Here is a 23,066-nt window from a genome sequence, read left to right on the forward strand (position 1 = left end):
GGTGGCTTTTTCTCATCTTTCTCTTACATGTTGTGACACTGTTTCTCTTTCAGTTCTCTGCACTACTCTCTCCACTGTCTCTCCCACAGGACTGTGAAAGCACAATGGTCAGAGGTAAGGCCCCTTTAGACCCTCCCTACCTTCCACCCTCTGGTCAGGGCAGCCTCTCACAGCCAGAGTGTGCAAAAGAGAGGGGAGAGGGAGAAACTCACACTGGTGTTTTTTTTCCGTTTTCACGCCCTGATGTGAGGACAGCAGCTGCTCGCAACCAGTTTAGAAAGAGACACCTCAGCCATGGGAGAGCCACAGTGTGTGAGTGCGTTTATGGCAATGTATTTGTGTTAAGCATGCCCATGTGTGAGTGTTTAGATGACTCATGTTGTGTCTTGAGCCGCTCCTGGACACTATCTCTCTCTGTCTATATTTACTCTCCCAGGACTCCTTTCTGAATTTTTTCTTTTAAGCTTCCTAACCCTCTTATCTCGAACGACTTACAATTCTTTGTATGTTTGTGAGAGAGAGAGATTAACTTACAATGTAGATTAACCTACATATTTGAGGCGAAATGAAATGCAAAACGCGTAACAGAGGAGGCAGTGTGCTCCCTTCCTGCTAAGGTAAAAATAGTGCCCAGTCTGGACTCAAAAGCCAGCAGCCCCAGAGCCCCGGCCAGCTAAATAAACCCTGACAGAGCACAATGGACCATTAGTCTGGCACACAAACACACATACTATACACACAAAGTCACTCAGATACACAGAGATTGCTTGTGCCTTGTATCAGTGACTTACATTTTCAATCTGAGCTCTCCACGGTGTGTAATGATCTCATCTTTGGTAGACGCTATCGACCCATGACTCATATATTTGTCAGAACCGCCCAGACAGAAAATTATGTCCACATATGGCTGCGGCGTCACACTGCAGGGGAGCATAACTTCACACAAGCCAGCAACTGGTTACACACATAAAAATTATGAAATCATTACCATGTCCAAGTGGAAATGAACTCATAATTCATGTGCAACAACAGAGAGGATCACATTTTACTGTGTAATGATTAAACGGTGTGGGACTGCAAGCAATGATTATTTCTCTTGAGTGATTAACCAGTTTTACTTTATTTAGGCAATTCTCTTAGATAATTTGTGTTAAGTCAAAATTAGAAATTGATGCATTTCAGGACCTGGCTTCTTTTGCTACATGGAAATTAAGGATTTCACAGAAGATTATTTTTTTTATTGCTCAAGATTAGGTATTCATAAAGTATTGCTGGAACTAAAACTCAGGCATTACACTGGTACTAGTAATTTCAAACAACTAGCATGGCAGATTTATCACTAGTTATACTTAGTTAAAGGTCCATTGTGTAGTATTTAGGGGGATATATGAAATGATAAATAATAGGGATGAGCAATATATTGATAAAATATCAATATCGTGACAATAAATTGTCCTGGATTTTGGGTTTTGTGTTTGTTAGATTAAAATGAGCTGGTTATATCTACATATGGAGCTGGCACTTTTCCACAGAGTCCATGTTGTTCTACAGGAGCCCAAAATGGACAAACCAAACACGGGCTCTAGAAAGGGTCATTTGCATTTTTGCATTGGCCATCATAGTTCTCCTACACATTCAGTCTTGAAATCTATTGGCTATCATCTGACAATGATAAAACCTTTGGGGCTGAGGGCCAATATTTCAGGCAGATACATTGCAGACAGTAGATACCTGTGCCAATACTTTCTCCTTGTCAATCATTTCAGCTAACTTCTATAAACAGATATCTGCATAGGAATATAGAAAAGAAAAAATGCTAATATAAAGCTCTCCACACACACACACACACACACACACACACACACACACACACACACACACACACACCGTTTAACTGCTGCTCAAATGTGACTCGTCAATACTACTTGCACTACAAGGGGAAACCAGAACACTTGATACCAAAATCTTGTCCAGTTACCAACAAATTCTGCATAAATTTGCCAAATTACTACACAGGAGAAGTTTCACCGAGGTGTAATCTGCAACCTAACTGCTAGATGGCACTAAATTCTACTCACTAAACCTTTAAAGTAACATATACCGGTAGTCAACGCACACACATATATACAACTTGCTTCAGTGTTGGAATGAGACATGTTGTGTGTATGTCAATTAACTGGAATAACAAATGGAAATGGAAACAATTGCACTCTTATAAGCCTTTGAGAAGTACATAAAACTTTAACCCCAACCTTCACTAATGCTAAAAATTCTCTAATGTGTCTTTCTTCAAAGCATCAATCCTCCACCCGCAGACCGAGTCAGACAATGAATCATTCGACAGCGTCAGAGATCTAATGGGAAGATGGGGATATCAGATAGGAAATAAAATAGCCAGCCAGGGACAACAGGGTATACAGCAGAGATGAGAAGAGAAAGACAAGAGCGAGGAGAATGCCAACTGATACTGATGAACATGAGTCACGTTCATCTGTTACTCTGCTGAGAGAGAGGAGACGAGAATAACGAGGGAAAAAAATCAGAAGAAGACAGTTGGTGAAATAATGCATTTGCATGATAACATCAAAGTGCATTTTAACACAAGCACAAAGGCACACACGCCACTCACACACTCTCACAGACACACACACACACACACACACACACACACACACACACACACACACATACAGGCTATATGAAAAAATAGGAAGTGGGTCTTATTCAGGACTGATCCCTCAGGATTACGGGTAGAGTTCAGCGAATTGTCTGGCTGTCTCCTGAATCCACCCACACTGGACTGCTGCTGCTGGGGACAACACACACACACACACACACACACACACACACACACACACACACACACACACACACACACACACACACACACACACACAGAGGCCAATAAAACCGGTGTTAGTTGTGAGCGGCCTGTTTGCAGCAGAAGGGTGGGGCTGAGTCTGCCCCGCTGATTCTCATTACTAAGGCTGACTTCATAGTGAAGGTGAAGTCAGCGTCGACTGATTCAAATGGGATAGGAGGTCAGAAGGGAACGGTTACCTGGGCTACCAATGCACGGGGTGGCAGTAAAGGAAATCTACAAACACACAAACACTCAATCACAGTTCAAAGGCAAAGACTGGAGATACTTTCAGTTGCATATTTGAGACAAACACACACATACACACACAGGTTAATTCCTCTGATGCTTGACTGCCGGGTCAGCTGAGAGAGAGAGCAAACGGCAGAGAGAGAGAGAGAGAGAGACAGCGAGACAGCGAGAAAGAGAGAGACGTCCACACACAGAATGGCTTTTTGTTCCAAGTGAACAGAGGGTGACTGTGGGAGAGAGGGTTCCTGGCACCTACTGTAAGCCTGGGATCCAAGGCCAATGGCGCTCTGTGTGTGTGTGTGTGTGTGTGTGTGTTGTTTGATACCAATGCACCTACACTCGTGATTTTCTTGTTCTTTTTATCACTCTCTGTTTGTTTATATGTTTCTGTTCCTGTAATGTCTAAGCTTGTACTGATGTTATAACATTCCTCCACATGCACTGAAACTTAGGCAAGGAATGTGCTACAGACTCTGATCTGATCTTATTTTGGAAAGAGGAGAAAAAGAATGGGGGCTGCTGCCATAGCAACGTAGTGAGAATTTCTCCATGGCGATGCTCTGTGTTCCAAACAAATTGGGCTGCGAAAGGAGCACGGGGCGGCCCATCGGGAAGTCTGCTAACTCACGCAGAGGGCGGTGTTTGAGGGGGATGAAGTTTTGGCAAATTGTATATAATAATAGCACAAATCGTACTCTTATCTGAAATACTAATAAAAGAGCCTCAGTACACAGAAAAGGTGATTTATAGGGCAGCCATACATAAATGAGCAGTGAAACAAAGTCAAAAGTAAGTTACGCACACAACATTCCAGCATCCTAAAAAGTTCATTAATTACAGAAACAACTAAACTTATGTCTTGTTTTATTGGTCCATATAGAGTTTGTCTACATAAGAAGACATAAGCGAATAGGCCTAACCAAATCCTAACCCTGACCCTTATCCTAAATTATTTCATTATATTTATTTCTTGTGTTCTAATAAGTCTATCCTGATTGATTACAATATGACCAGTTAAAAGAAGAGTTCGGTATTTTGGGAATCTCATGTCCCGTGCATTAACTTCAGAGCTGGAAATGTTTCACTTAACTAAGCATGATGACTTGCAACGTAGTAAACAGCGAACTTGGCCCTGTCCTAAGTGAAAAAATATGACATCACTATGGTGCATTTTGTTTGTTTACTTTGTACGTAGACAAAAATGTAGAACGCTCAACATTAGATACGCATATGGACACGGACCGGCCTTTTGTCTGTTGTCTGCTGTAATGTTGTCCCAATCTGTGCACATTTTCTGACAGTTTACAGATATGGACGAAATGGAGCATTACCACCAGAAATCGTGGGGACATAGTAGTGTATTCTGAAATTAACACCAGCCACCTGCAAAATTGTTTGTAGTGATGTGTAAAATAATCAGCCCATCTGACAGTCTGGCGAAGAGAGAAAACGTACAACAGGAAGACATATCGCAATGGCTATATAAATGCTCTCGACCGTAAACCCATATTCGTTTTTTATTGGAAGTTAAAGTTCACCAAATTCTAACCAATGACATCAAAGTCATTTTAATAATGTTGTTATAGAATGAATCAGTAATGTAGTGTAAAAAATTCTCCATCCACGTCCCGATGTGTTAAATGGCTTCACAGACTATCATGTTCTAGTACCATCTATTGGATGTATCTATTTCAACATAATTTGCATGTAAGTATGAAGGCAGCGATGGTTACAATGTCTGAAATTAATCTATTTTTCGTGCATAAAGGGAGAATAAATGAGCCCTTAGACGGAGCTACATGCTATAACTACTTCTTGGCCAACTAGACTAATTTAATATGTCAGCAATTTCATCTTTTTTGTTTATTATCTGGCCTTATTGATCAACTCTGTCATTCTAGCATGATCCATAACTGGTATCTACTGTACTGCTAGTACTCATTTATAATTCATCAGGCCACACCTCATATAGTGTTTCACCGACACCGGAGCTCTCCTTCAACCATCTCCAGTCGAGCATGAAAAACTGCATGAGCTTGTAGACACATATGCACGGCAGAAACATAAATCCTCACGCACACACACAGACAAATGGTGTGTGTGACAGGATTCAACATTCAATTGGAGCTCCTGAGGCCTTGGCGAGCTGACAGTATTCCTACAGAGTGGGATGACACACTGTGGCCACGCGGATAAATCTCACCATCACCCTTCACCCTGCTGGTACGGCTGCTGACAGCAATACGGCACAGCGAGATTTATAGGTTTACATGAGAATCTGAAAACAGGATGACATATTGAGACCTCAGCCTCTAGTAAACACACTCTGTGCTTTTAGCCTGCTTAATAAAATGAAAAGTGGCATTATGTTATGGAGGATGGCTGCAGCAGATGATTTGTTATTCCAGTGATCTCATGATGCACATTTTTTGAGCTCTTTTTGGCCTTGTGGTTTACTTGCAAGATTGACAAGGCTTAAATCAATAGATGTTTTGCTTGACTATGGGTCAAATGGTAGCTTTATTGGTACTCCCAGGGTCAGCCTGTGACTTCTAATGATTTCTGACATTAAGTGGGAGCGCTCCTCAAACATATGGGTAATGAGGAAAGGCAGATGCTTTCAGTGTTGCTTTTCCTTGCTCTCTTCTGTCTTCTCTCTCCTTTTTGCCTTCAGCCAAAGACAGAAAGATGGGGCCACATCTTAATTAAAGCAGAGGAAAATGATCCATTGCCCCAAGATGTAAACGGCCCCAGGAGACGAGCAAAAAACAGGGACAACACCCTGCCTGCCACCATGTTTTCCACTTAATCTGTTTACTCCTTGTCCGTTTTATCCCCTTATTAAACCCCTAACTCGTTCCATCTTCTCCACCTTTCCTCCATTCTTTTTTCCCCGTCGTGCTTTGCTTCTTTCCATCTGTACGTGTGTGTGTGTGTGTGTGTGTGCGTGTGTGATTCATGTGCGTGAGGGGCGCTGTCTGCCTGCTGGTTGCCAGGTTACCAGTCTAATTGAGGGGCCTCTAGAGAGTTACTGTTATCAGAGCCTGAACCCGCTGTTCTGCTTACCACTCTCGTTCTTTCTCTTATTCGCTCCATCTCTCTTTTTCTTGCCCATCAGTTAAAGCCATACATTTTTTTCTCCCTAAATTTTCATTTAACTGACATTGATTATTTTCTCCATCCTCCCTATCATCTCAGTCGCCTCGGAAAGCCGTACCCAGTTGTCACTGCTTTCTTTCTCCGGCTGCAGCCTTCGTTTTGCTCTGCCTGTGTTGTCAATACTTCTTCTGTTAGTGTTTCATCTCTGCCTTTCATCTGCTGTCTCCACTAGCCCTTTGGCGTCACTTTTCTCTGGTTATCTGCCGCTCTTCCCTTCAATCCTGCCATCTTTCTGTAGCTCCATCTAGCTTTTATCTACCCCGAAACATAGCAGGAAATCCTTATCCCGTTACACAACTGGTCCCTCACCCACACAAGCACAAATCCACCCTCCTGACATGCAAATATGCAGAACTTGCACCAAAATTGATACAAATGTTTTGTCAGATGATTAGAGTCTTTTTGAGGTTTTCTAACAGCAAAAACAGAGACCAGAGGCTAGTTTAATAATTCCCAAGCGTAATATCATGCATGAGGAGGGTGCTCACAGTTGACAATAGATCAGCTTTTCTAAATGTTACCAGAGAAGTGAACAGTCACACTTGTTGGCAGCTCCAAGCCCTTCAGCTAAGTTGAAACTGCAACACTACACAAAAAACAGCTTTTAGATCAATCACATTTTCCCAGTACATTCACAAAAAAATGCTTTTCCATTCAAACCCAGAGGAGATGTTGAAGGACAGGATTTGGACTCTCAAGTTTTCATGTTGCACGTTGCTAAAACACTTCACCCACAAGGCCCATCCATCTCCCTCATGTTTCTTTCCCATCGCTTCCTCTGCTTTTCGCTCTCTCTGCTTCTACACTTGCTTCTCCCCATCAAAGAAGCTGAATCTTTCCCCCTCAATGCCACCCCCAGCATATTCAGCTCATCTCTTTTGCCTTTCATCTACCTCGCTGCTTGTTCCCACTCTCCATCTCCACTGCATTGCAGACTTTCTTCCAAAGCAAAGCTGGTTATAGAAAAGCAGATGTACAGCTGTGGTGCACTTGCTTTCCTTAATCACGACCCCCCTCCCTCGTTAGATAAAGTGGGACACTGCTGTCACACCTACCAACAGAGTCACACATAAACATGCACACAACTACACAACCCTCCAAGCAACCATTTACATTTATATTCTGTGATGTTGTTTTCACCAAACACTGAGTTACATGCATCTTCTGCATGAAACAAGATACATTTGCACATGCACGCGCGCACACACACACACACACACACACACACACACACACACACACACGAACACACAGAGAACAGTCATGACACTTGCAGTTACATGCACACCTCATGCCTCCTCGACATGAACTGAATGAGGCTGGACGAGAGAGAGATGGAGGGGAGGTAGGACATTATTCCCTTGAGTCAAGTACTCTCTTAGCAACCAGCCAGCCATCAGATTCACAACACAATGACCACAAAAGGCAGAAATCCTCCGACACACAAGCCCTACATATGTGCAACAATGTCCTAGTTTTCAACGTGACATTCAAGGATTTATGACAAAACTGAGCTGAAGAGATAAAACATAACATTTACACAATCAGCGTAGCTTACAACAAGAAAATACACTTGTGTCTGTGAAAATGGCAAAAATTTTGGCAATTCCATGAAATCAGTGTGACATATAGCTTTGAGGACTACCTGGTATGAACAGTTTTCCTGGTGGACCATCCTTCACAGCATCCTAGAGCGGAGCTGGCTGAGCTGGGGGAACAGGAGCGGGACTGGGACCAGATTCCCAGCCCTGCAGCGGTATTCCAAAGAGGAGGAGAGGAGAAGAGGGGATCCCACCCAGTCCTCGATCCAAACTAACAATTCTCGTGTCTACCTCTCCTTCAGTTCACTTTTCAGTCTCTGCTTTCTATCTGTATTTGTTTCCTGGTCTGGCTGTTTGCTAAGAGAGAGGGACAGGGTCTGATCGCTGCTTCCCCAAAGCCGAAAGAGGGAGGGGAGTGAGAGACTGGAGGAGGGGTGTGAGAACCAGTGAGAGAGAGAGAAAGAGGGAGGGGAGCGGTGAAAAAGCAGAGTACGCTCCCGGTCGCCTTTCTCTGTCTGGTTCGGGCTGAAAAGGGGGAGGAGCTGTTGGGTTGAGTGTATGCAGACTCGGCCAGCGGGGTGAGGGGACGGCGGAAAAGGGAGGGAGGGAGGGAGGGTGACGTTGGCATGGGTCAGGGTCGGAATGTCATTCTGCTGTTTCATATGGAGTCGTGCCAGACAGAGAGAGACAGAGAGGAAGAGGAGGGCAGAGGAGTGACTTTCTTCTTTAACCTTTACATTAATCCCTATCTGTGCTGCATGAACAGTCAAAAAAGATGCTGCACTACTTTAAGAATCAAACTAAAACAGGGCTGAGTGTCAAAGTATCGGAAAATGTCAAAAACTGGCATTTATAGTCTGGTTGGATGTTTATGGCCACTTGTTCCATATTCAAACCAGTATTTTGCCAGTTTTAACACTTAAATTTAGGCAAAGATGTGTCACTTCTTGATACGTGAGTTTGTGTCATCTTAGCCTCACTGTGTAAAAGTTAACATGAGCTTTACATGGAATATACATCTTCCTCTCATTCTCTGTCTGTCTCTTTGTAGGATTTATAATCCCACAGTGGCAGATGGCTGGTCCATAATCCAGACGAGGCCAACCTACTCAAATAATCTCTCCCTTCTCAATCTCTCCATCCATTCCTTTATCCCGACCTCTTCGCAATACTGTCATAAATCCCTCTCTTTGTTTTCTGGTTTGTCCTTTCTTCTTGATCTCACTGTGAGGTAAACAAGTATCCTGCTTCTTGACATTTTTGCTTCAGGGCATTAACGCATAATATGTGGATTATTTTGCAATTACCTGATGGGTCATTTAGTCAAGTCAGTTTTACTTGTAAAGCTCAAAATTTAAAATCACAAATTTTACTCAGGAAGCTTTACACTCTGTACAGCATACAACCCTCTAAAAAATGTGTTTTAATAGTGTACCCCCCCCCCCGTAAAAAAATCCCCAATATATATTTATATATATATTGACAGGGTATAAATAGAAAGAACCAAATGCCCAGAGCTCCTTGCTTTGTTCTACCAATGGCCCAAAAATGTTTTAAAAAGTGTTTTCAAATGCAAACTACATGCAAAATTTTGAACACGTGACTAAAAATGTGACCCCCCCCCCCAAAACACACACACACACACACACACACACACACACACACACACACACACACACACACACACACAAACACACTGTCAGCACTCCCATGAAAGTGGTGAAACAGCTTTGCACAAGTATGTGGGGAGTGTGGCATCCTGACGCAATTACATTATACAACTGTTTCAGCTTTCATTTTTGTCTTTTGTTTTTGGCAAGGTAGTCAGCTCCTCACACCTCTACCCTACCCTCAGGCCAGATCTCTCTATTTGATATTGATCTCTGTTGGGTGACGCTGCTTTTCCCGATAAGACCACTCTTGGGTTTAATGACCTGGAAGTGGATCGATAAGTTTCCTGCTCTGATCTCTCCGCTAAAGCCCGCACATCACTGGCTCTGGTGTGGCCTTCTGCATGGTGCCCAGCTGGGGCAGACTGGAACTGTGCCCATCCTGTCACACTAACCCTGGATATAATTATCTGTGCATGACATTGACCTGTGATAAACTTGTTTTTTTGCGCAGTAAAAGCTACCGACTGAGCCTTGTAAAAACATTCTTAAGCTTAAGGTGAGTTTACAGGCACACGGTAAGGAGGGGAAAACAGTGAAGCCAAGTGAGAAATGGCAAAGAGATTAAAAGGTGGCTGGTTTAAAAAATATAGCAAGACATGGGATCTAAAATATTTTCTACCATTCAGTATCCTTGTTTCTGTGTTTTGGCCAGATATGTTGAATTATGTGTTTATTAATAAATCAGCCATTAAGACTTGATAAACTGGTTTATGAAAATGAAGGATGGATGGATGGCTCGACAAACAGATAGACAGATCAAGTCAAAGATTTGTATTATCAGTAAGAAACCCCTCATTCAACTGAGATTCTTTAAAACGAGCCGTCTTCTTTTGTTGGATGTTGCACCCCCCAGATTTAGCTGCAGGATGAACAATCCTCACTTTCACGCTTTCACCCCTAATAGATAGATATATGATTATCAGTCCTTTGGGAAATTAATTGTGTACCGTATAGCAGTCTTCAGATAAATACACAATAACACTGACAACAACAATAGCAGCACCAAAAAACCCTCCACAAATATCCTCCACAGGGCACCTCATCACTATTAAAGACCTATATGACACATGTCATCAAAATGTTCAACATAATAAAAAGGTGCAGCATCCACACACACAGAAGTTTACTTTTGTTCACAGTGTGCTCAACAATTCAGAACTGGTAGGCATGAATAATCTGCAAGCCCAACTGGCACCGTCAGCCTGACAGCTCATATATACTAAATATGGGATGTGAAACCTCTCTCGTAATCGCCTTCCGTTTTATCACCACTCAGGACTCACAGGTCAACGTCATGCTGTTTTGCTGCTGTCCAGCAACCTAATAAGGGGTTTCTAAAATTAGGCAAGTATGAACTCAAATAGAAAATATCTTAAGGCATTTTTAAGCTTTAAAAGAAGTGCTTCTCAGATGATCCAACAGTGTCTGAACCCTCTGCAGTTTTCTTACAACTTTTTGAAACAGAAAATCCTCTCGATCTTTACATCTTCAGACACATTAAAACCTGATATATCTCCCTTTTGAATACAGATGCGCAGTACAGATATGTCTTTATGATGCACATGGTATAAGGTACGTGCACACACACAAACACAGGGGCAAAAAAACCCCAAAACAACTTTGATGTCCAACATCTGTGAGCCATGCTTTGATACAAGAAGCCACAGCAACCCCCTTTCTCTCCTCCGTCACCATGGCAGCAGTCACTCTTTTGAGACCCTCTGCTGACCTTCACATAGTTGTCAAGGTTACAGTCTGAGTCACAGCACAGGTGGAGACCGAGACAGCTTGATCCACAAAAGAAAACAACATATCTGACAATACCCAGACTGTATAGCGTGTACCTCCTGATTTTAAATAATATAAGTATTTTGTTTGAATTATTGTGAGACTGAAAAGGTTAGAACAGATTCACCAAAGTCACATAATAATAAGCAAACTAACTGATCAACGCAGTGGTAGACCAGCAGCTCCTTTGCAAAGAGTGCTAAAATGACAGCTTTCCCATTGGAACGGACTGTCTGATGGAAAGGTAAAGCAGTGAAAATACTCTCAATATAGTGTACATGTAAATTCATTTAGATTTTTTAGGTGGGACCATGAATGCAGCTAAAATACATTTTGTTGCTGACCCCCAATCACAGTAGTACATTACAAGCCTGGTTCCTTTAAAGTGCACAAAAACCACTCCAAAAACATACAATCTCCAACAACTATGATTGTGTACGTGACCTAGATCAGCACAAAGAAGAACCAGGACAAAGATTATTAACTGGAGACACAAACAGGCGGGCAGATTTGCAGTTAAGCCTCCCACACACACACACAGGCCACATTATGAGATGTTCGCTGGATGGTGTTATCTAAAAATTAAAAGACAAGTGTTATTCTGCTAAACCATAGCTGTGTACTGACTCTACTGCCAAACGTTGACACCAGACTGTAATTTATTCCGGCACAGAGCAGGAGAAATTACCCTTATGTGTGTCACTCTCGCTGTGACGGTGTGCTGTAGTGTACACGAGCACCGGAGGAGCTCGTCTCATCCTCGTTTTCCTCCTCTCATCCTGCACATCAAAACACCACTCATGTGGGGCTCTGTGTGTTTAACTCTGCTGCATGGGCATATTTATAGATGCAAACAGAAATAATGAATACCTAATCATAAGTCACTGATAACCGAGTGAATAACATGCCTGTTTACTGTACTTGAATAGTGGGATGCAGAAAGAATTGGAAATAATACTGTAGGTGGTAAATAATGCCCCGTGACACTTTGTAAAGGAAAAACCTGGATTCTTCTCAGTCATGCTGTGACGCCTCCTCCCTTTCTCTGACAAACAGCTTGCCCTCTCTCTTTTTTGCCTCCTTGCCGTCCACCTCTCCTTCCTTTCTCCCTGGCCTTTCGGTGTAGCTACATTTGCTTTCTTTTCACCACTTCTCTCCGTCGGCCGCCTCCTTCCCTCTTTTTTTCTGCCTTCCTCTCCTTCCCAGCAGGAAGAGGGGCAGCGCAGATGCTTTTAGCAAGCTGACATTTTGTGCCAGTGTAAAAACACTGCATAGCAAAGCAGGTTGGCTCAGTGTGAGGGCTGGATTCTGCCGGTAATGAGCTCGCTCTGACAGGGAGGAACTGATGTGGAAGGCCAGAGAGTGCGAGTGTGTGTGCGTGTGTGTGTGTGTGTGTGTGTGCATGCTCAGTCTTATGATCAGCCACCAGAGGTTGTTCTAATGAGGATTGTGTGTCTACAGTTGGTGTGAAGACTGCTCCAACCACCAGGCTGCATTCAAATATGTTTCCCATTTTTATCAATAATTCAGATAATTAAGAATATGCTGCATCTGATTGTCTTAGGTTAAGTGAAAAACTGGGGTTTTTTGACTCTTGGATGGACACAACTAGCATTATAAAGAAGATGTCATCCAGGCTTAAGGAACAGACATTTTTCATTACTTCTCATTATTTTGCAGACTAGACTACTAATGTTCGAGCAAAATAATCATTATCTCTAAATGACTTAAGCCCGATTAAACCATTATTCTTGTTTTAGTGTGAAGAGATAAAAAGGGGGTGTGCTCCACAGCAACAGATGAAGCTCTCTGCATGACCTGGCACAAAGTCCCAGTATGTCCGATAAACACACACACACACACACACACACACACACAAACACACACACACACACACAAACACACTTAGACAACACCGAGTCAGAAACAGGGAGAAACAGGGAGACAGAAATACCCCTGGTTTGTTGGGGCCTGTGTGGGTGTGCAGACGTGATTTAACCATGCTCTGTATTTTTAGCCCGATATAAACACGCCAAGTTCACAACCCACTTCTCTACCTCTCTCTCTCACACACACCAAAAACACACTCTATAATTAGGAGCAGAGAAGACCAGTGCTTCATGTTTCAGCTCCACCCAAATGAGCACACATGTCCACGCAAGCAAACACACACACACTCACTCGGCACAAACACAGGCCACTGTGTGTGTGTCTGACTCAACGCTTTGTTCCTCTAAAAAACGAGCCAGAAGTGGTGATTGATAGGATTTTAAAATCCTTCACTGCTTGGAAAACATAAACCCTCTTTCTCTCTTTCTCAATTCCCAGCTCTCGATCTCCTTTTGTTGCCTTTTTGCAATAAACCTTGTTACTTTATCTCCTTAGACCCTGTTCTTACTTATAAAGCCAGCCTGTGTACAAGTGTGAGTGTGTGTGTGTGTATTGGGCTCTGCTCTGTAGTAACTGTGCAGTATGAGGACTGACACAAAGCTATAACATTAGAGGCCGTTTCCTCGCTGCTACATAAATCCCTATTTCCTCCACAGCACGCTCTGCCACTCACAGCCTGCGTCCCTTTGATAGTTTTCATAGGGTGGAGAGGGGGAGCCAGGCGAAGGGGAGGGTGGTGGTCTCCTGCTGTATTTTGGCTGCGTGAGAACATTGGGCTATAATGCTTCCTGACAGCTTGAGGAAGAGGACAATTAGCAGGGAACAGGAGTGGGAATGGTGAAGGACAGGGGATGTCTGGAAGAGACAGAGAAGAAGAAAAGAAAAAAGAAGAAGGTGCAGATTTATGTATGTAAAATGAGTTTGCGTCTTGAGCCTAACCTGATTTCCATGGATATAACACATGCTGAAGAGGGGTTTGACTCTCTTTGACTCTTGAATGAATCAGAGGGAGGGTGTGTGTGAGTGTGTGAGACATTGTTCTGTATCAATCAAGATGATCCAGCAGACAAACAGTGGAGGAATGTGTAGCTGCAGGCCACACCTTCCCACCCAAAACACATTTAACTTCATGTCCAATCACAGCAGCAGCTCTGTCTGATTTACCCACAATGCAGCTGGCTTGCCTCGGTGACATGATTCTGAATCACAAAGCACACTCCTCAGTAACCTTCCACCTCAAATGACCAAATAGGAAGCTTGTCATTTAATCTACACCTACAGCTTCATTATCAAGCATCAATACAAACAGCTTTTTATGTTTTTGTGTTTGTTAATATGTGCAGAGAGATTATCAGGCAGCTAACTAAACTGAACTTTGACACCAGATAAGTGCAGTTTAGACAGTAACACTCCTGTACAGGCTGTCTGTGAGACCTGAACTTGATAACCTGTGGTGTTTTTGGGTGTGTTTCCCTCTGTTGCAGTTTGTATGTAGAGTAAGCCCTGTCATAATTACTATTTTTATTGGACAATATATTGTTCCAGAAATAGTTATGATAGACAATACTATTTGCATTTTAAGACCATTTTATGTAGCATAATAATGCGAGTACACCCTTTCAAGGAGCAATCATCTTTTGATTTAACTAATCATATTTTTCTCTCTTTTCTTATGGCTTAAACAAAGAAAAAAAGAGGTTTAGATGATGTCTGTAAGTCTTACAATGGTAGGGGAAAGCTTGCTGTTTTTTTTGGTTTTATATTGGCTAAAATTTTGGTGACATTCTTATGTAAACTAACACGCCTGTAAACAAAAGGGCAAAATCGCATGATATATGGACATGATTGCAATCATTTTTGGTGAAGTCAATGACGTAATTACTGTGACAGGCCTTACAGTGTTTGCAATTAGAACACTTAGCTAACAGGTCAACTGCGTGAGCGTGTGCAAGTATGTAAGCTCCCCCATCTAAAGCAAGCACGGTATAGCAGACCGCCTGACTTGTCGAACTAACTTCCCTTTTCGACAACAGCTGAACGCCATGGGATCACTGCCAGGCTCCGCAGCCACAAACACTCTTTAACAACAAACACTACTCTCTATCTTTGCTACCTGACACACCAAGCACAGCTGGTCATCGGGCCCATTTGCAGGGCTCCAAAATCTGTCAAGTTTCACCAAACATTTTCAGCGGTCGCACCAGAATGCCTGACATTTGTTACATTGTTGCACAAAATGCGGAGCCAAAGTTCACCAGCCTGAGTTCTGCCCGGAAACTTATAGTTGTGGACCTTCGCTGGCTATCAAATAGCAGGGTTCGCCCAACAAACCAGAGTGAGTATAATTCCCTTTACTGCAACAAGCGGATTGGTGTGTGAGTCAGTCACACTATGGTGAGCGCACACAAAACATTGGTGCTGGACGACCCACCTGCGGATTCCCAGTAAGCTGCAACAGCAACAGAAAGTGATACCGGGACAATATGTTAGTTACTCCACCATGGAAACATGGAAATGTGTCCAACATGCACATTTAACTGCATCACTCAGATGTGCTAATGATTGGGATGAGAAAAAACAAAGCAGAGCCGAACTCCTTAACCTTAACTTTCAACCAGATTTTAGATGAGAAAGCAGAAATTTAAAAAAAAAAAAAAAGATTTACTAAAGCAAATGGCTTTAATATTGGCATATAGCCAAGGTGGAACTAATTGAAACATTCCCCCTAATGCACAAGTGCTATTTTTTGGTATTCTATTTATTTTTATTCCAGCTTTTTTTTTTTAATTTCATATCATGAATAACATATTTTGGTAGCCTATTGTGACCAGTTGCCTTTTGGAAATGTAATTGTTCAGTATTTGTACAATATAACACAGGAATGTTTAATGAGTTCCTTATATTTATAATGAAAATAATTTATTAAAGTTGGCAGTGGGACAAAATGTTACCTTTGCCCCCAGCGGGAGAACCGTGTCTGTCTTTGACACTTGCACTACTGTCTGTCTAAAATAAATGCAAACAAACGTCCTTGTTTTATGCCTCTATACCAAACTTACACCAAACGGTGAGCCCTAATATGTGGTATGAACCAAACTGTGCCCTGATATGTGGTATGAACCAAACTGTGCCTTACACACTTTACTAACAAGTTATAAATGTGTAAGGGAACTGAAAAAAAGACAACGCTAAAAGGTGCAAGAAATAAATTGGGGTGTACCTCAATAATGTGCAGGTGCACCTGAATGAAAAAGTTAGTCTAGAGCCCTGATTTGGCCGGTTGAGCACGCTGAATCACCACTGGTGAAATACTGGCTGAATTTACCCATTTAAGGTATTTTGTTCTGATGTTTTGCTTCTGCTAAGGACCACTGGCTGACAGGGGGAACACAAAGAGAGCTAAACAGTATTAGCTGTGTCTTCTTATCTGACTTATTCTCTCTGTTTTCAAAGTGTACACAACAGGACCCTCTAAAAAGTTGTATTGCTTGGTTTTGTTTGTCTTTCAGAAGTGTTTTTGGATTCAACAGCCTCCTTCTTTCCTCTTTGCAGGTGCACATTTTGAGTGTATATAAATGCAGTCAACAGTCAGATGCAATCTTTTAACTGAAGACCTGAGGTGACATGATGCATCCAGAGGCTGCACGATGAGTTCGATCAGGTGGCCTTTTGCTTGTTCTTTGAGCTTGTCTTGCTGTGTCAAAAACTTTCAATGCACCTCAAAGTAAAGGAACATTCAAAACAGGTGAACAGAACAACACTTTGCTTATTTAAAACAGGATTCAAATACATGTGCGCCGCATTTTTCATGAGATTCTTTCTTTGCTAGAAAGGGAAAAAAACACAGAGGGCTACCAAGCAGAAACCCACATATGGTCAGCGTCTTGCCAGCATGAACCTGCTCTTTGTTAGAGGGTCACACACATTAGTTCTGCGGGAAACTGAGATGCGCGGACAGATGTGCAGCTGGCTTGACTTTAAGTTCCATTATCGACATATTTAACTTTTCTCTTACATACAAAGTTAAAAGATGACATGTTTGAGCAGAGGAATGCGGTGCCCGAGGCTATAATTATATCCGGAGGCTTTTGGCAAACATTTAATCTAACTTTGAGTCTGAACTTTTGTCCTGATTTGACTACAGCCACTTCACATGAACAGCACGTGTTGAAAAGTGTCTTAAAAACTGGACAGAAAGCACACTTCTACAAATTCCATATGCTGCTTTACCTGAGTTAAGTGCCCGACTTGCTGTGAGGAATCCAAGGTTAAGCTGGGATGAAAAACACTCCACTGATAAAAAAAAAAAAGTTAAAGGAAAAAAACATCTACCAACAGTGGCAGACTGTCAGGATACCATGAGGAGAAAAAGATATCCTTTGATTCAGTGAGGTGAGTGTGTGCATGTGTGTGGACTCACAGAAAACAGCCTGACTGTAAAGCAGAGGCGGTGCAGTCAGTGTGTGTGAGGAGTGTGTGTGCGTGCGTTGTGTGTGTGAGAGCTGTGGTGTATAGAGGGCTGGGCGTGTTTCAGCTGGTGCCGGCACACACACGAGGAGCAGTGGTTAAGCCTCGGGGGCTGAACCAGACACTGGAGCCTCAGACGGCGCCCTCCACACCTGGCTAAAGCCCTGCCCAATGTCTCTGAAGCCTCCTCCCATTTCCTACCAATACATACTATGTTGACTATCTATTCCTCTAACCTTCTGCCTGTTTTGGCTCACTGCCATCTTCATTTAAACCATACCTCTGACTCCACAATCCTCTCACCTCCTGCTTCCTCCACAGGTTGTTTTGATCCCACCTATCTGCTCCCCTCCTAACTTCAGACCGCTTTGTTTCCTCATGCCGGATAATTCCAGCATATGTACCCATTGTTGGCGCCTATTTATATCCACTATAGCTGCACTGAGGACTTTTCAAACCCTACTATTTCTTCCTCTTCCCATTCTTGCCCTCTCCTGCTCTACGTGGCAAAGTCTGAGTACTGGGTGAAGGTAGTGGTTAGGTTGTTAGTGGAGGGCGCTGAGCAGAGTTCAACTATTGAACTTGTACATAATCACAAAGCACGGAGGGGAGAGAGAGAAACAGAGGAACCTCTCTTATTCTTGCTCTTTTTTCTAACCTCTTCCTGCTCCTTTCTCATCCTTTCATTTTCTACGGCCTTGAGTGCTTTTCTAGGGCAAAACACTCCACACTTTTACAGTTCTGTCCGGCTCTTGGTCTTTTTTTCAGTGTTTATATGGTGTGCTTGAGCAGCACTTTCCTATTAAGTAGATGTTCATCGACATGTGTCCTCTGATCTGCCCTCACAGAGATTATACAAGTAGAAGTTGTCCAAAATTTTTACAAGGTGGACGGACTACAAGCAAACTTTAATCTCAAATGTAACACAAGTTATGTGGCTTTATTATATGACATGTCTAATGATATTAATTTAATGCATAATTTTGTATTGCGTGAAGTATAATGCTGCCTTCATTAAAAAAAAGTTTTTCTAATGTCTACGTCCTGTTAAATAAATGATCTTGACTATATAGGTGCAAAATTTGTCACTAGAGAGATGTTTTCACATTCCTCCACTGAAGGGGGGCGATGTCTGTGCACTTCCCGAAAATCTGAGATTCAGCTGTATCAGGCAAGATAGATTACGTTTGTCACTAATACAGAAGCCAGTCAATGTCTCATATAATGACAGGGGAACAGACTTCGAGGAAGAGGACAACACCTGCAAAGAAAACTAAACCTCTAGTGCAGAACGGAGAAGGAGAGTTGGCATTAGCATTGTGAACGTTTTGACAGCAAACATGGCAGAGCGTGCAGTTTTTGGATGTAAACCAGATCCTAGAGCTTCCTTTCACTAACTTCCAAAAAAACCCATCCAAGCAGGTATTATTCTATCTTTCACAACTACTAAAGTTATGCCAGCTAACGCTAACAAGACCTACTATTGTCATATGTCTGCATGTCACTGATTTTGATGCACCACAGACTCCTCATCTGAGTCTGGGTCTGACTGAGGTTCAAACATGTATGACTGAATTTTTCTGATGTTTCCTTTAACGCTAGCCATCTTGATGCACACTGCTCTTTCACCAGTCAACCTAATGCGAGCAGTTCTGGAAAAAACTAAAAGCAAAACCTACGGTAAGCAGATTTTTCAACGAGGAAGAAAAAGAAGATCTGTACCCATCTCTGTTTTGTTCACTATTAAGTCACAAAAAATAAAATGAACATTATATTAGTATTAACATAAGTAAAATCCTTAAAACATAAACATAGAGAGACTTGCAAGAAACTGATTTCTTTTTAAAAAAAAAGAAAAAACTTAGTCCAACTTTGGTTGCTCTAATGCAAGTAGCAATTTTTTAAATAAAGGCATTTTAGCTGACAGTAATTTAAGTGTATTTGTTCCTGCTCTAAGTAAGAGTGGCTGACATTTGTTTTTTTTCCCTTCCATAGCTCTAAATGCAAGAATCCTACACTCCCTATGATGCAACTTGTACAGTTTCTTTATGACACAGGTTTTTAATTTAAGATTTCACATCATCAGGACTTTATCGATTTAAACCTCCACCAGAGCTACCAAAGGCATGCAATTGTTATTATAGTCTAGTATACTGATCTAGATGTGTAAAATTGGTGGAGTTCACCTCTAAAACCTCTAAAATACAAGATGGGAAGACTATGATCAGTTTTGTTAGTGACATGCATGTATGAAGAGAACATGCAAGCATTGTTGGGGTTTAGGAGCAATGTGCGTAAGCTTTATGCTGTAGTGTCTGAATATGTGTATGAAGGATTTCATAAATGTCATGAGGCATTAGTGCAACAGTGTGCGTACCGTGAACATGCTGTATTTGAGTCTGCCTGCTGCTTGACAAATTTGCTCAGTGCTTGATATGAAACAATTCCCTCACATGTGCAGTAAACGGTCTGGCATGAGTAGAAGTTCAATGTGTGTGTGTTTGTGTGTGTTTCAGTGTGAGTGTGTGTGTGTTTGAAAGAGAAAAGGAGAGTCTTTTAAAGTAGGTGTGGTGCTGCAGGTCCCAGCACAGGCCCTATCTTTCAAACCACAGTTTGGCCATGGGGTGCTTTTTAATTTGTTGAGTAAGATCTCTGGGTGTGAGATTGAAAAAGAGGTAGCCTGTAGGCCTGGATTTAATAGATCACAAGGGTAAATTTCGGAATATAGATAACCATACATGCAAACTGACCCCATCTCTGCACTTTTCACCTCAAGACCAGCTCTGACTAATAATATTATTGTTTGCCTTTCAGGGATGCAGAGCTAAATAGAGGGTTAGGGGTAGTGTTACCCCTAGTGTACTCGAGGTCCCTGTGGGCCCCTCTCTGCCACGCGACTCTAGAGTTCATTAGAAACAAATCATGAACAGGTCAACAGGCCCCGTCATCCTCATGAATCCTCCTGACCTCCCACTCACAGCCTGCAGACAGACGCTGAGATTACAGCAGCCAGAAACCACACCCTAAATAAACACACTTGCACCAATGACCGGTTCATTAATGAAAAATAAAACAACGTGCAGGATAAGTGAAGGTTGTCTTATGGTACAGACTAGCACCAGTGCCCAAGAATAACAAAGTGTGCATTTACAAGTAGACCTGATACAGCACAAAGAAACAAGTCACTGCATGGTGAAAAACGAAAGCTAAAAAACTAGGGGTGTTTAAAAATTGTAAATCTAAAGAATTGGTTTTTAGGGTTGTCTTGAATACCAGATTTTGGGCATTGAAGCTTTAGTAAGAAATATTTGCAGAAAATTGAAGCTTCAGCATGGGGTGGAGGGGTTGGGCTAAAAGAGAGACAAGGACATCATTTAATGCACCTAAAAAATATTAGCCAATTTGTTAGCATGCAGGTTGAACATTAGCCATAATAGCAAGAAAAAAAGAATACTTTGCAGCATGGCTACTTACAGATTTCATGTGATTTGCTGAACTTGTTGCCAATTTTCTAAGGCGTATCTGGCACTTGACCTTTGGGGTCATCTTGGCAAATTTTGAGACTATTTCAAATGATTTATTTTTTGGACATCTTATAAGAATGTCTGTAAGATTGTCATGTGTGGGCAGACTGTCTCAGTTTTAATAGTGCTGGGATGCAGCTGGTGACTGACATAAAATAAGAGCAAGCCGGTGTCCCAAAACTGTTTCTAAATTTTAATGTTCTTGTCTGGGAATAACAAAAAATGATTAATTTTGATGCATAGTGAATAATCTTAAATAACTAATTCTTAATTGATGGGATTTCTGGGATTGTGCATTTATATTAAAAAAAGGCATTCATATGTTTTAATGCCAGTTACCAATGAAGCTTCAAAGCATTCATGTCAGCTCATAGTTTGACATTTGGCTTAACAGTAAAAAGTGTCAGGAATAAGTCTGGCCCCATAACACCGGAAATTGTCCTGTATACACTTTGGGTTTTGGGTGGATTAAATAAACATTATAGAAAGTGTTATTATGTGACCTTTGGAGGTGATAGTGGGTGGATTTTTTTGTTACTGTTGAGTACAGAGCCAGGCTACCTGTTCAGCCTTTATGCTACACAATGGTAACTGGCTGATGATAATACTATATATGATAATCTTTTTTATCTCACTCTTGGCAAGTAAGTGAATAAGTGCACTTCCCAAAATGTCAAACTGTGCCTTTAAATGTGGCTAAATAAAGTTTGAAAGCCCTGCAGACTCTCCTGCACTTCGATTCAACCCTGTCTTCCACCAGACAGTGCTAAAGTGACTGTTGCCATGGAGATGTAGAAAGGACAAGCAGTATGCAGGAATAGGTCTCAGTGCTGGTGACTGTGTGTGTGTATCCCAGCTCATTTTACCTGATCCATATTTTAACATTTTATCTTACATAAATGAAAATGTTTGTGCGTATTATAACTGCTGCATCTGACTGCAGACCGGCTAAACCCGTCTCCAGGCGCTGCAGCGACAACTACAGATTATTAGTTCTGAGCTTCACTGTGTCCCATCTCCCTGAAAGCACAGATGCTTTTGAAGCTCTACTGAAGCATGAAAATCTCTGTCCCTGTGGACCGCAGCAACATCCCAGACAGACAGACCCTCTCCATACATGAACGCACGCATCATCTCGCCGGCGGGTCCCGCCTGAGTGGATGTCTAAATATTTAACAACATTTTAAAAGCACCAGCCCTCTTTTTCCTCCAGGGTGCCTGCTAAGTCCTAAAAATTTAAAAATTAAGAAACAAAAGCATGCTGACAGTAAATTACATTCTCAGTTCCTAAATTGATACTTGACAACTTTTGTGCTCTTCTTAGCAGAGGGTCAAGGACACTCCGATGTCTGATTACTAAACCAAAGGGTCAAATTACACATCAGTATTTTGGCATTCCTCTATAGAAGCACCAGCACAATCTTCTTTGGTACATCTCTTCTGCTCCCAGCTCAGGAGGTATTACACAGCTAATTCAAATATCTTATCTACTCAGGGCCATCAAAATCGGAGGATTTTTCTGAGGATTGGTTTTTCCCTGTAATCGGAGAGACAGTTGGAAGCTGTGGCACTTTATCAGCATTAGGACCGGGCTATCGCTATCTACCACACCAGGCCAAGTCTACAGTACCTTCATGTATACACATGTGAGACACCAGCAGAGACCAAGAATGAGTCAATGCATGTGTGTGTGCAGAAGATAGCGGCTGCATGTGGAGACAGAGGCTCTCTTTCAAGAGATTTTCTTCCACCCAGGTCAATTATATCACATCCCACTGCTTAGGGAGAGAGAGAGGCGGAGACAGAGCTGACTCTCCCCCGACTAAAGCTAGCCAGGAGGTGACCTTCTCATTTAAGATGGATGGCAGGTAATGAACATTGACACAAACACACCAGCCACGTGACCCCGAAC

At 42.1% G+C, this 23,066-nt stretch overlaps 1 protein-coding gene across 6 annotated transcripts in view; it reads right to left on the reverse strand.

Moving 5' to 3' along the window:
* Window positions 1–23,066, reverse strand: part of schip1 (schwannomin interacting protein 1) — a 272,051-nt gene that overhangs the window by 22,645 nt on the left and 226,340 nt on the right. Inside the window, exon 1 of one of the 6 annotated variants that reach the window (XM_088078997.1) lies at window positions 7,917–8,288. The exons of the other annotated variants lie outside the window; for them this stretch is intronic. Coding sequence (XP_087935123.1) covers window positions 7,917–7,946 — 30 coding nt within the window. The 5' untranslated portion in view covers window positions 7,947–8,288. Of the gene's footprint in view, window positions 1–7,916; window positions 8,289–23,066 lie in introns of those variants that run through there. 6 annotated transcript variants of the gene reach the window in all.

Source organism: Plectropomus leopardus, chromosome 6 (genome assembly GCF_026936395.1).
Source record: "Plectropomus leopardus strain MGB_pleo_1.0 chromosome 6, ASM2693639v1, whole genome shotgun sequence".
NCBI lineage: Eukaryota > Metazoa > Chordata > Actinopteri > Perciformes > Serranidae > Plectropomus > Plectropomus leopardus.